Source organism: Hemicordylus capensis, chromosome 5 (genome assembly GCF_027244095.1).
Source record: "Hemicordylus capensis ecotype Gifberg chromosome 5, rHemCap1.1.pri, whole genome shotgun sequence".
Lineage (NCBI taxonomy): Eukaryota > Metazoa > Chordata > Lepidosauria > Squamata > Cordylidae > Hemicordylus > Hemicordylus capensis.
In genome coordinates this window covers 259,854,230-259,867,205 of record NC_069661.1, presented here as the reverse complement: position 1 = coordinate 259,867,205, position 12,976 = coordinate 259,854,230, and the positions used below count along the sequence as shown (strand labels likewise).

At 61.8% G+C, this 12,976-nt stretch overlaps 1 protein-coding gene across 8 annotated transcripts in view; it reads left to right on the top strand.

The window, feature by feature from the left end:
* The window catches only part of SBF1 (SET binding factor 1), a 138,945-nt gene that overhangs the window by 118,954 nt on the left and 7,015 nt on the right, over positions 1 to 12,976 (top strand). For 3 of the 8 annotated variants that reach the window (XM_053252430.1, XM_053252429.1, XM_053252428.1), the window contains 15 exons: positions 96 to 232; positions 380 to 555; positions 1,440 to 1,582; positions 1,777 to 1,984; positions 9,249 to 9,445; positions 9,538 to 9,675; positions 10,286 to 10,372; positions 10,659 to 10,736; positions 11,053 to 11,237; positions 11,350 to 11,526; positions 11,709 to 11,810; positions 11,913 to 12,098; positions 12,180 to 12,306; positions 12,393 to 12,523; positions 12,671 to 12,904. In XM_053252430.1, coding sequence (XP_053108405.1) covers positions 96 to 232; positions 380 to 555; positions 1,440 to 1,582; positions 1,777 to 1,984; positions 9,249 to 9,445; positions 9,538 to 9,675; positions 10,286 to 10,372; positions 10,659 to 10,736; positions 11,053 to 11,237; positions 11,350 to 11,526; positions 11,709 to 11,810; positions 11,913 to 12,098; positions 12,180 to 12,306; positions 12,393 to 12,523; positions 12,671 to 12,904 — 2,306 coding nt within the window. The remainder of the gene's footprint in view (positions 1 to 95; positions 233 to 379; positions 556 to 1,439; positions 1,583 to 1,776; positions 1,985 to 9,248; positions 9,446 to 9,537; positions 9,676 to 10,285; positions 10,373 to 10,658; positions 10,737 to 11,052; positions 11,238 to 11,349; positions 11,527 to 11,708; positions 11,811 to 11,912; positions 12,099 to 12,179; positions 12,307 to 12,392; positions 12,524 to 12,670; positions 12,905 to 12,976) is intronic. The other 5 variants (XM_053252436.1, XM_053252432.1, XM_053252435.1 and 2 more) reach the window with 3 other exon arrangements.

Sequence of the window (12,976 nt, the reverse complement as noted above, 5' to 3'; positions counted from 1 at the left end):
CCTGCCTGCCTCTTGGCCAAGCTCCCTGAAGTCGGGCCTCTGGGCTGGCTGCAGCTAACGCACCCTCTCCCCCCCCCGCCCCCGCCGCCCCCCAGTTGGAGAGCAGGTGGTGGTCCGTTCCTTCCCTATTGCTTCCCTGACCAAAGAGGAGAAGATCACAGTCCAGGCACAAGTGGATCAGTTCATCCAGGAGGGTTGTGCTCAGCTCCAGCTGCGCTCCTGTACATTCCAGGTGGGTGGTGCAGGCAAGAGGCATCTAGTCAGGGGAGGGCTGGGTGGGGGCAGGCGGCATCATGTGCCCCACGCTTGAGGCCAGGGCTGGCTGGCTGGCTCTCTCTGCCGGGCATCGGGCACAAGGACTCACTGGCTCGCCCCACAGCTGTTGCGCATCGCCTTTGATGAGGAGGTGGCCTCTGAGAGCGCGGAGACCTTCCGGAAGCACCTCGGCAAGCTGCGCTATCCCCAGCACGTCTCTGACACGTTTGCTTTCACGGTGGGCCAGTCAGCCAAACCAGCCTTGCAGCCCAAAGCCAAGGAGAAGAACCCGTCCCTCAGGTAGGGCTGCGCGGGCATGTGCCGAAGGAGCAGTGCTGCACTCTGGATCTGCCCGCCTTTTCTCAGCTGCCCAAGAGAGGGGCACCGCTGGAGTCGGGGTGGCCCCTTCAGAGCCCGCCCTTGCTCGGTTCCTCCTGTGGCTACAAGGCGGGGTGGGTGCTGGTCAGACCAGGGCTGCTCTGAGCCGCTCCTGGGGCCCCGGCTAGGCCCCGGCATCTGAGCCCCTCCGTTGGTTGTGTTTTTGTGACCAGCTCCCAGCAGGTGCCTGGAATGTTCCAAGGCCTGGCGGTGGGGGTCATTTCCCTGGGGCACCTTGGCCTCTCGACCACGTAAGGAGGCACCTTGGCACTGGGTGTGGGCTGTGGAGGTGGCCCTCGCCTGAGGCTGCTTCGGGGCTGCCTGCCTGCCGACCTTCCTTCGGGCTTCCGCCGTCGGCTCTCCCAGGCCCTCCTGGGGCCAGAATGAGGGTGGGGTTAGGGCCCTGGGCCACCACCTCCCTGGGCGCCCACCGTTGTTCTCCCTGGCCTGGTTGGGCTGCTGGCTGAGACTGATCTGGGCCATCTCTCTCATTCTGCTGGGGCGAGTGGAACGGGTTTCTCTCTGGATCGCCCCTCCGGGGCTGGATGGGGAAGCCTCGGTCTCCATCGGCAGCCCCATCGGTAGCTGGTGCTCTGCCCTGCTTGTGGTGCTGGGGCACCCGCCTGGGCCCTGCCGGCAGAGGCATACCCTGACGTGTGTGTGGGCCAAGGGGGCCGGCCGGCCGGCTGGATCTTCCACGCTTCTGCTTGGCTCTTCTGGCCTCCTGGGTGCCGCTGCTCAGGCTCGGGCTCTCTGCTCGTGCGCCGCCTGCAGGCCGGACTGGGCAAAGCCCCTTTCTGTTGCAGGACCATCTCCAGAAACCTGGTGAAGAATGCCAAGAAGACGATTGGCCGCCAGTACGTGACGCGCAAGAAGTACACCCCGCCCAGCTGGGAGCATCGCGGCAGCCAGCAGCACTTCCCAGAGGATCACGAGGATGAGATCTCGGGTGCGGCTCCTCCTCCATCCCAGGGGGAGGCAGGCAGTGGCCGTGGCCGGCCAGCCACAGTTCTCTGTCAGGCCTCCTCCTTGCCACGGGGCTGGGGCATTTCGCTATGGGTGTGGTGCCTGGAGGAGGAGGGACGCGGGGGGGGACGCGTTTCCAGCACTTGGCCTGACCCCATTCGCCCTCGGCTCCCGCAGTGTCTGAGGAAATGGACAAAGGCACTTTGAGCTCGTCCACCACCATCCGGCCCTCGGACAAGATGACCATGAGCCACTTGGTGGAGCGGGCCTGTTGCCGGGACTACCAGCGCCTGGGTCTGGGCACGCTCAGCAGCAGCCTGACCCGCTCCAAAAACGAGCCCTTCCGCATCTCCACCGTCAACCGGATGTACGCCATCTGCAGGAGGTGAGCGTGCCGGGAGGGTCCCTCCGGATTGCGGGGTGGGGGTGGGCGCTCTCTGTGGCAGGCAGGTGTAGGCCGGAGGGCTAGTTGGGTGGGAGTCACTGGCCCCCAACGGGAAGGCACCCCTCTGAGGTCCGAAGCTGGCTGAGGCCGGCCCGGCCAGTGAGTCGCCATCTGCTCCAGGGAGGCTCACAAGCGGCGCCAGGTGGGGGGGGGCGTTCCCGGCTCCAGTGTGTGTGCGGGGGGCGGGGGGGGGCAAGATCACAGCTCAGTGCCGCCACCCCCCCAGCTCACCTCCGCCTGGATATAAGACCGCAGAGTAGCCAGGCAGGCAGGCAGGCAGGCATGGGAATCCAGCTGCCTCCGCCTCTCTTGGGCCAGAGAAGCCCAGGTTGAGGCCTTGGGAGACCACCACCTTGGCCCTTCCCAGTCAGTCCTGGCCATACTGCAGGGGCCAGAGCCCAGCAGCGCCGCAGCAGCAGGAGTGCTCCTTCAGGGGCAGAGTCAGTGGGCCTTGCAGCAGTCTGCACGTTTCCCCCGGAACGAGTGAGAGGAGCCTTCGAAACGGGAAAGGCAGGCTGGACGTTCAGGGAAGGGGGCCGGAATGCTTGGGGGCAAGAGAGTGGGGCCGGAGGGTGGGGAGAGAGGGGCAAGAGAGTGGGGGCGGGGGGGAGAACAGCCAGCCCCAAAGAGCGCGCAGATGCTCTGTGCGGGTTGGCTAGTAGATTTGGATGGATGGATGGATGGATGAAGTGCCGTCCAGTTGGTGTTGATGCTTAGCGACTCCATAGAGAGATTCTCTCCAGGATGATCCGTCTTCCGCTTGGCCTTGAAGGTCTCTCAGGGGTGCCTTCACCGCTGTTGTAATCGAGTCCCTCCACCTGGCTGCTGGCCGTCCTCGTCTTCTCTTGCCTTCCACTTTCCCCACCAGCATGATGGACTTCTCAAGGGAGCCGGGTCTTCGCATCATGTGTCCGGAGTAGGATAGGTTGAGCCTGGTCGTTGGTGCCTGAAGTGATTTCTATCAGGGCATGATAATATTAGCAGTTTTATTTCCAACCCCCTTCCTAATGGTTTCAAGCACGGAATGGGCCTCTTCTCGGTTGCTGGAAGCCAGGGGCATCTCCTTGGGTTACCCCTCTCAGGAGCGCCAAAGCAGGACAGCATTTGATTGGATGAAAAACAAGTCCCGCCTACCCGAGCCTGAGTTCCTTCTGTCCTCGGCAGCTCCAAGCAGTTTCTTTCTCTCTCTGCACCTTTAGCGTTTGTTTGTTTTGGCTTTTCCTTGCTCTCCTTTGCCTTCTTTATCCATTTCTCTCCAATATCAATTGCTTCACTCCTCTGCCTATATATATATATATTTAAGAAAAAGGGGGGAAAGGAAGAAAAGACGTTAAAGCTTTTCGCTCGCCTGTCCTTCCCCCCTCCCCTTCTGTCTCTTGCGACTCCTCTGTGAATGGAGCAATCACTAGGGGGCAAAAAGGCAGTCCTGGTTCCCCGGGGAGCCACCCAGCTCGACTTCGGCCCGGCAGCTCTCGGCCTTCCCAGGGCCCGCCCGTCACGTCACACGCCCCGCAGGCTGCAGCGGAACTCTCCAGGCGGGAGCTCGAGCGCCACTGGGACGCTTGGCTGCTCAACAAAAGCAGCGCTCTCGGCCGCCCCTGACCGCCCGAGCTCCCTGCACAGATGGCGTGGGTGTCGGCCGCTCTGCAGCCTCCTTCGCCTCACGCCTGGAACCCGCCGAGCGTCTCCCGCCCTCAGGCTGCGAGACGGGCGCGGCGGCGGCGGCGGCGGCCCGCAGACGAGCGGAGGCTGAGTCCCCTAAAGAGCTAGAAGAGCTCCGTTTTGGGAGAAGCCCATCCACCTACCCACCACCGACCATGGAGGAGATACGGGCTATCTCGCTGCGGGGCCAAGAGCTGAGAATGGCGACCAGCGCACAGGAACGAACCGCAAGTACCGCCAGTGGGGCAACGGGGGATGGGGGCGGACAGTCCTTCCCATCTTCATCAAAGGATCAGGGGCAAAAAAGTGAAAAATCTGCTGCTGCACGCCTGAGCCCATCCCCTATAGTTGCAGCTGCCAGGCAGAGTCCAACCTTGTCTCTGCCAAAACAATTCCCCCTGAGTGGCAGGCCTGGTTCAAAATGCCATGGTGGATACAGGGTTTCAGGTCAGACCACCCAAGAAACCTAAGTCAAAGAAAAATAGGCGTAAATCTAGACACAGGTCTTCCAATCCTGAGTCCTCTTGGTCACCACTATCCCCGCTGATACAGACCCCCTCTCTTCTGAGGCTTCTGACCATGAAGGGGAACCCCCCACTGGGACCCCAACGCCCTGTCCCTGACTCGGACACTGTCCCAGATAAACAGGAGAGCTAAGGGTCAGATGGGGATGGGGGGAACCATCAGCAGTATCCCAACACCTGTTTGGGCAGAGGACTATCCCCCTCTTATGACAAAAATTAGTGAGACCATTGGTCTACAGTCTAAGCTACGCCAGAACAGGAGACAACTAAGGGTGATTTGGTCTCCCCCAGAGCAAAGCAAAAGACTTCTGAATTAAAAATTCAGAAGCCTCAAGCCTTTATGGCAGATACTACCCTAGACGCCATCCACTTCTCAGCTAGCTTGGCAGACACCATTTATGGCTCAAGAACTGGCAAGTGGATCCTTCATCTAGGGTCAGTCTTCCCTCTGTAACATATGACTTCACTAAACTATTGGGGAATCTGCCCTACAGGACGTGCTCATAGAGTCCAAGGCAGAAAAAGACCATTCTGACCTCTGTACCCAAAAGGACCGACAAGCTCTCCTTTCGTAGGCCAGTCCAGAGAACACGCCGTTCCTTCAGAGGTGCAAGGACCTTCAGATCTACTTCACCCTCTAAGCCCAGACAACAGCAACAACAATGTTGCCAGGCCTACCTGGCATGGGGGGCGTTTGCCACTCCTCCTCCATCCTACAGGTTCCTCCTGATGCCAAGGTCTCAGTCCTTCGAGAAGCACCCCAGAATGCACCACGTCATTCATTATCTCATAGAGATCAAGGCAATCGAACCAGTTCCCTCAGAAACCCTAAGATCTATAGCGGAGGCACTCCACCGCTACAACCGTCTGGCATCAATCGACCTGAAGGAAGCGTACCTCCACGTTCCAATACACTCGGACAGCAGGAGGTACCTTCGCTTAAAATATGCGGGTCGACACTTCCAGTATACAGCTCTGACATTCGGCCTGTCATCTGCCTCCAGCGTCTTCACGAAGGTTCTTGCGCCACTAATGGCACGGCTATGCATACAAGGGATCCGGGCCTTTGCGTATCTCGATGGCTTGCTTCTGCAATCTTGCTCCACTCAAGAATCCCAGAGGGATCTCGAGGCCACTTTCTATGTCCTGGATCTCCACGGGTTCACAATCAATGTGGGGTTTTTTGTTTTAAAAAGCCACCTGACTCCTTCTCTACAAAGTCACCTTATAGGAGTCATCTTAGACACAACAGCAGCCACTCTCTCTACCGTCGGATATCTCTCCAACAGGGATGTGCCCGAACCGGTTCGGAGGCCATGCTAGAGGCCTCCGAACTGGTCCGGTTCCAAGCCGGTTCGGCACGGAGGGGGGCTGTAGCTTTAAGGGCAGGGGGGTAGTACTTACCCCCCCCCCGCCGCTCTTCCCCGGAGCTCTTCCCACGGAGTGCGTGCGCGGCTGCGGCGGGTGCGCACGTGCGGTGGAACGGGCGCATGCGTGTTCCTTACTTTGGCTCTTGCAGGCTAATGACAGGGGCAGGGGCGGCAGGGAGGAACGCTGCCGCCCCAGAAACTTTGGCAAAAAACACAGCGCCGGAGGGGGAAGAGCGGCGGGGTGGGTGGGTGTAAGTACTACTCCCCTGCCCTTAAAGCTACAGCCCATGCCAGACTGGACTGGTCCGGTCCGGAGCTTTGCACATCCCTACTCTTCAATCCGAGGTCAGACATGCGTTAGTAGTCCCAAAGGCCTATCTTAGTGTTCTCCCGAAGCTCCTGGGCCTCATGGTGGCCACAATAGATGCGGTACCTTGGGCTCGCTTCCATCTCTGTGACCTACAATGGTTCCTCCTTCCACACCAGAAGGCGATCGCCAATGATCCAAGATCCTGTTGGTTATTCCATCTCCAATCCGGTCATCTCTCCAATGCTGGCGGATACCAACAATCTTTTAAGCGGCAAGCCCTTCTTGGGTCCTCCCTGGGGCATCTCCTGCACAGCTGCAAGCGACCAAGGATGGGGAGCTCCCCCCCAAACATATCCGCCCAGGGTCTCTGGTCCCCCCAAGAAAGGTATCACAGCATCAGCTGGAGGGAACTCAGAGCCATCAGGCTAGCCCTCTTAGCCTTCCAGTCTCCCACACAAGCGAGCCATGTCCTGGTAAGACGGACAATATAGCGCCCCAGGCTTATATCAACAAGCAAGGAGGGACCCGATCTCGGTGCATGCACCAGGAGGCAACACTTCTCCTATCCGGGGCAGAGCACCACCTAGAGTCCATAATCGCTCATCATGTGAAGGGGAAACTCAGCGTAACAGCGGACTGACTCAGTCACACTGTCATCGCACCAGGAGAGTGGAGTCTACATCCCACGATCTTCAAACAAATCACGGAACGGTTGGGCACGCCAGTCCTAGACCTCTTCGCAGCCCCGTCCAACAGGAAACTGACCGACTTCATGTCCAGATTCCCATGCCCAGGCGTGCTGCGACAGACGCCACGTCAGCACCCTGGCCAGAAGGGCTGCGGTACGCATTTCCACCAACTCCGCTGCTAGCAAGAGTGTCCCGCAGAATCCGACTGCTCCGGGTGGTAGTCATCCTCGTAGTCACATTCTGGCCCAGGCACCCCTGGTGTTCCAGAGCTACTTCATCTAGCGACCATGGGAACCCCCTCAAAATCAAGACGTGCTGTCACATCACAGGGACCCGCTCTACATCCCGATCCAGCCTGGTTGCGCCTTTCCGCTTGGAGACTGTGCGGCTCCTCCTCAGGCGGAAAGGCTTCTCTGGCGCAGTCCTGAACACTGTGCTGGCCTCTTGCTGACCCTCAACTGAGAGCGTATATCAGCACACGTAGAGGATGTTCCTGCGTTGGAGCTCTAGACACTCGATTCCACAAGGCTCGGAATCCATCCGACACCTTTTTCGGTTCCTTCAGCATGGCCTAGAGAAAGGCTTCCGTCATAACACCTTAAAGCGACAGACAGCGTCCCTGCTTCCTGTGCTGCCCAGCGCGGACTCCCAGATTTCTCAGGCTCACGCTGACCTTCGTCGGTTCCTAAGAGGCGCTTCCCTCCTGTCGCCACCTGCAGGGCATAGGCTCCCCTCCCGGGACCTACACATAGTCCTGCGAGCTCTTCTGTCATAACCCTCTGAGCCACTTCGAACCATTCCTGTTCGGATTCTCACGTTTAAGTTGGTTTTCCTGGTGGCCACTATCTCAGCAAGGAGAGTCTCTGAGCTTCGGGCCCTGTCTGTAAATAAATCCTTCTGCATCTTTCTTGAGGACGCGGTGCGCTTGATACGGACCCTTTCCTGCTCCCAAGGGTGTCATCAGCACTCCATCTCTCCCGGGACGTGTTCCTGCTGTCCTCGGGCCGACTCACCCTGCTAAAAAAGAAGTGGCACAGGCTAGACGTGCCCCGTTGTCTCAAGGTGTACCTCACGCGCTCTGCCTCGTCCCGGACCTCGGACACGATGTCCGTCTCCTTCCATCCACTCCCTAAGGGGTCAGCGGTGTCGTCAACGGCCATTGCAAGGTGGCTCAGAGCCTGCATCTCGATGGCGTACGAGCCCCAACGCCTCAGACCACCAGCCTCTATTGTAGCCCATTCCCTGAGGTCAGCGGCTGCATCGGCGGCCTTCTCGACTACTGCTCTGGTCGAAGTAATTGGCAGGGTGGCCACAGGGGCTTTTTTCATCTACATTCACCAAGCATCACAAAATCGACGAATTGGCATCCGCCAGAGCCTCCTTCGGGAGACGGGTGCTGCCACAGGTCCGTCCTCAATAGTAGGTCAGACCGCCCCCGCCTGCGTTGGTCAGCTGTGGTATGTCCCAATGAGATGCCCCTGGCTTCCAGCAACCGAGAAAGGAGCATTGGTTTCGCTGACCGTGAAGGCTTCTTCTGGTTGCTGAAGCCAGGGGCATCGCGGCCCACCCAGCTACGGTGCTCTGACCCACTCGCTATCAGGGAACGGGGTTCATAGGGCCCAGGGCTGGGGTTTCCTCCTGGCTTCCCCTTCCTGTCCTTTCCTGTTCCTTCCCATTCTTCTCTAGAGGGTGCAAGCCTAGTTCGCCTATCGGCCCGAAAGAACTGGGGAGGAGTTATCCCCCTCGGGCTCGGGTAGGCGGGACTTGTATTCTGTCCTGCTTTGGAGCGCCTGAGAGAGATAACCCAATGAGATGCCCCTGGCTTCAGTAACCAGAAGAAGCCTTCACGGTAAGTGAAACCAATGCTCCTTTTCACAGCTGCCGCACTTTGAGTCAACACTTTCAACGGGCTGTCCACCACGACCCCAAGATCCTTCTCCTGGTCAGTCACTGACAGCTCAGATCCCATCGGCATATATGTGAAGTTGGGGGTTTTTGCCCCAATATGCATCACTTTGTACTCACACTGACTCCTGAGGGAGCCGACAGTCAGCCTTTTCAAATGGCTGAAGGCGCTAGAAGTGGAGTCCGGCACTTGACCGGCTTCATTGGGCTGGTCCCAGTCAGCCCTGAGTGGGGAACCCATTGCCGTTCCTGAAGTCTTCTGGAGGCGATGAACAGGGCAAAGCAGGGGCAGGTTGCAGTTGGGAGAGGCCTTCCCGCCACTCAGTCTGGCGGCCCGGGAGCTGTTCTGCTGCCTCCTCCTCCTCCTCAGCAGCATCTGGCTCTTAAATTCCTTCGGGGCTTGGTGAGAAAGTCACACAAATGGCAGAGAACAGCTGGGAGGCGCTCTGGGGGGGGGGGGAGAGAGAAGGGAGGCGCCGGGGGCCTCGGAGCCGGGGGGCTGCTGCCCCACCCACCCCCACTGCTTGTCTCCGGGCTCCTGAGTGCCGTTGGTTCTGTGCGCGTCCATGTCTGCGGAGAAGAGGCCAGGGTGGCAAGTCCCGGGGACCAGCTGCTCTCGGGCTGGGGCGGCATCTTGGCGCCCGCTGAGAGCGCTCGGGGGCCTCTGGCTGTCGGGCTGGCTGCTGCTGCTGCTGCTCCAGCTCCACACGCACCACGTGCAGCTTCTGCTTTGCCTCCCCACAGTTACCCAGGACTGCTCATCGTCCCGCAGAGCATCCAAGACAACACCATTCAGCGGATCTCCCGTTGCTACCGTCAGAACCGCTTCCCGGTCGTGTGCTGGCGGAACGCGCGCACCAAGGCGACCCTGCTGCGCTCAGGCGGGCTGCACGGCAAAGGTGTGGCGGGACTCTTCAAGTCGCAGAACACACCTGCCCCAGGTACTGGCGGATGCCGCCGCCCCAGCCCAGACGCCCCCCGCCTGCTGTGGCCAAGGCCTGGCACTGAGGAGGCCCCTCTGCCTTCCTCACAGGCCCCTCGCAGGCCGACTCCACCAGTCTGGAGCAGGAGAAGTACCTGCAGGCAGTCATCAACTCCATGCCCCACTACGCTGAGGCTGGCGGCCGGAACACACTCAGTGGCTTCACCTCTGCTCACATGAGCGGCTCAGGTAAGGGCAAAGGGGCGGGCTTCCTCAGGGGGGCCAGTTGCTCCCCCCCCGGCCCGCACAGCAGGAAGCTGGCTGTGCTTGGCCACATCAGCTGTGGGGCTGGAAGGGATCCTGGCGGGGGGGGCAAGGGGGGGCGGGGAGGCAGGGGAGCATCAGCCGGGACCACCTAGCCAGGAGACTCCGCCCCCTGCTCCCAGGTGAGTCCCGTGCCATGTGCCGCTGCCGCATTTCGACCCACCCACTCATCCTCCTCGTGGCAGAGCAGCTGGCCGCCCTTGGGCAGTCGCCGAGCACCTCCACCTTCATTCATTGTCTGTCTGGCTGGTCCTGGGTGCCCTGAAGACCCCCCCCCCCCCGCAGCACAGTCCCCTCCGCCCCGCCCCCCCCGCCCCACTCCCTGCAGGGGCCAGGAGCGCCCCTTTCCCCCAGGAGGAGGAGGAGGGGCCACACCTGAGCCCAGGGCTTTGGGCCCTTCAAGGCGAAGGCCTGCAGTGCCAGACGCTCCTCCGGCGGCCAGGCAGGCCTGTGGGGAGAGGGGGCGCAGAGGCCGGCCCCCTCCCCGGTCTCCCGCTTCCCTCCTCGGAATGTCGGCCTTCTGTTGGTGCTACAGATTCTTCTGAGAAGCGGCAGCCCAAGCTGGGATCTCTTATGAAGCAGGTGATGGGAGGGAAGGACCCAGGGACAGTTAGCCGTGGAGGTGAGATGTGGGCCCACAGCCCTGGCCACTGGCAGCGCCGCTGCTTCTGCCCGGCTTCCTGGAGGCAGGGCTGGGCCTCCTGGCAAGGGGGGGGAGGTTTGGCGGGGGGGCGGGGTTGTGTGTGGCAGGGAGCGCCCCCCCTGTGGCTTCTGCCGCCCCTCTCCTTCCCGCCTCGCCCCTTTCTCTCCCCGTGAGCAGCACGCGTGAGGTCATCTTGCTATCTCCCACGGCCCTCGCTCCCCCCCCGCCCCTTGCTGAGACCCCTCTCCGTCCTGTCGTCTCTCAGCCCTAGGTCACAGAGCTAGGGTCATCACCCTCTCCAGCCCCAAGAGCATGGCGGCAAAGGGACGTGACTCCCCCCGAGGTACTGTACTCTCTTGGGGGCACTAGCCCTCCGCATGCGACAGTCTCACCTCTTAACCCGCCCCCCTGCTGCCCCCAGACAGGCAGACTCACTGGCCGCTCTGCTGCGCTAACCACTCTGCAGCCTGCTCTGCCTGGCTTGCGCCCCTCTGCTAGGTAAGGATGGGCTGGGCTTGAGGCGGGAGGGGCCACCCGGAGGAAGCCTGGCCAGGGCCATCGGCTGGGGGGCTGGGGGGCGCGGAGGCTCTGAGCCCCGGTCCTGGGCCGCGGGAAGCCGTGCAGAGGGGCCCCCCCTGAGAGGCTGCTCTGTCTTGCAGGCAAGTGGGGCAGCATTCGGGCCAGCGGGCGCATGAGCAACTATGCCCTCACCACGGAGATTGGCTCCCGCTTGGCTGGGAAGGAACTGCTGAGCACACAGCCCAACGGCTCCCCCTCGGAGGCCAGCTTCCTGCGGCAGCACCGGGCCTCACTGTACATCATTGGCGACAAATCCCAGCTCCGGGTATGGCTCCCGGGTCCGGGTCTGGGTCAGGCCAGAGGCGGTCCCCGCAGGGCCGGTCTGGGGAGAGGGCCGGGGGGCTCTGCTGACGTGGCTTCTCTCCCTGCCTGTCTAGGGAGTGAAGCCCGACCCTCTGCAGCACTGGGAGGTGGTGCCCATCGAGGTCTTTGATGCGCGGCAGGTCAAGAGCAGCTTCAAGAAGCTCATGAAGGCCTGTGTGCCCAGCACGCCCTCCCCGGAGCCGGGGGTGGCCTTCCTGCGCTCCCTGGAAGAGTCGGAGTGGCTGGTGCAGGTCTGTGGCGGGGGCCGAGGGCGGGGGGGGGGAGGCCCTCCATGCCGGAGAGGGTGGCGTAGGCTGCTGCACCTCTGCCGGCGGGGAGAAGGCTCCAGGTCACGGCCCTTCTGGGGGAGGCCGCGGCCTGGGTGCAGGCAGGCTTTTGCGTCACAGATGTGCTCCCTCCGCCCTTTCGACAGATCCATAAGATCCTGCAGATCTCTGTGCTTGTGGTGGAGCTGCTGGACACGGGCTCGTCCGTGTTGGTCAGCCTGGAGGACGGCTGGGACATCACCACCCAGGTGGGTGCCTGTTTCTTCCCCTCCGCCCACCACCCCCCCGTGGCCGGCAGCCCCGAGGCTGCTGCTCACCTCCTCTCTCCTCCTCCTCCTCCTCCTCGGCAGCTGGTGTCTCTGGTGCAACTGCTGTCGGACCCCTACTATCGCACCCTGGAGGGCTTCCGGCTGCTGGTGGAGAAGGAATGGCTGTCCTTTGGGCACCGCTTCAGCCACCGCGGGGCACAGACCCTGGCGAGCCAGAGCAGCGGCTTCACGCCCATCTTCCTTCAGTTCCTGGACTGCGTCCATCAGGTGAGAGCCGGCCCGCTCCTGGGTGGGAGGGAGGGAGGGGCTTGCCCTCTTGCCCTCTGACCTCCCTTGCCTGTCCTGCAGATCCACTTGCAGTTCCCCATGGAGTTTGAGTTCAGCCAGTACTTCCTGAAGTTCCTGAGCTACCACTACGTCTCCAGTCGCTTCCGCACTTTCCTGCTCGACTCTGACTACGAGCGACTCGAGCTGGGTAAGGAGCCCGGGGGCGGGGGGGGGGGGGGGCTGCCTGGCTTGCTCTTGGGAGGGCCGCAAGAGTCACTCCTCCCTCCTCGCCAGGCCTGCTGTACGAAGAGAAAGGTGAGCGGAAAGGCTCCCAGCTGTCCCGGTCCATCTGGGACTACGTGGAGCGCCTGAACAAGAAGACGCCCATCTTCTTCAACTACATGTACGCCCCCGAGGATGGCGAGGTGAGTGCCAGCCAGGTGGGCAGCTGCTGTGGCCAGGCCCTTCCTGCAGCTTCCGTGTCCCCCTGGCCTGGTGTGGCCAGCATAGGGCCCAGCGTACTTTCCCCGGGCAGGGGGGCTTGAGTGGGGCCCTGGCCTTTCTGTCTGCAGGTGCTGCGTCCCTACAGCAACATCTCCAACCTGAAGGTGTGGGACTACTACACTCAGGAGACCCTGGCGGAGGGCCCCTCCTATGACTGGGAGCTGGTGCAGTGCCCAGCCGAGGAGCTGGAGGAGGCCACTCTGCCCGACACAAACGCCCCGCAAAGCCGGCGCAAGATCATCTGGCCCTGCTACAGCAACCGCAGCCGCACCGAGCCCGACGCCATCTCTCGGCTGCTGGAGGTCAGTGGCTGTCCTGCTCCCCCGGCCCGGCCCGGCCCGGCCCGGCCCCGGGGCATTGCCCAGGAGAGCTTC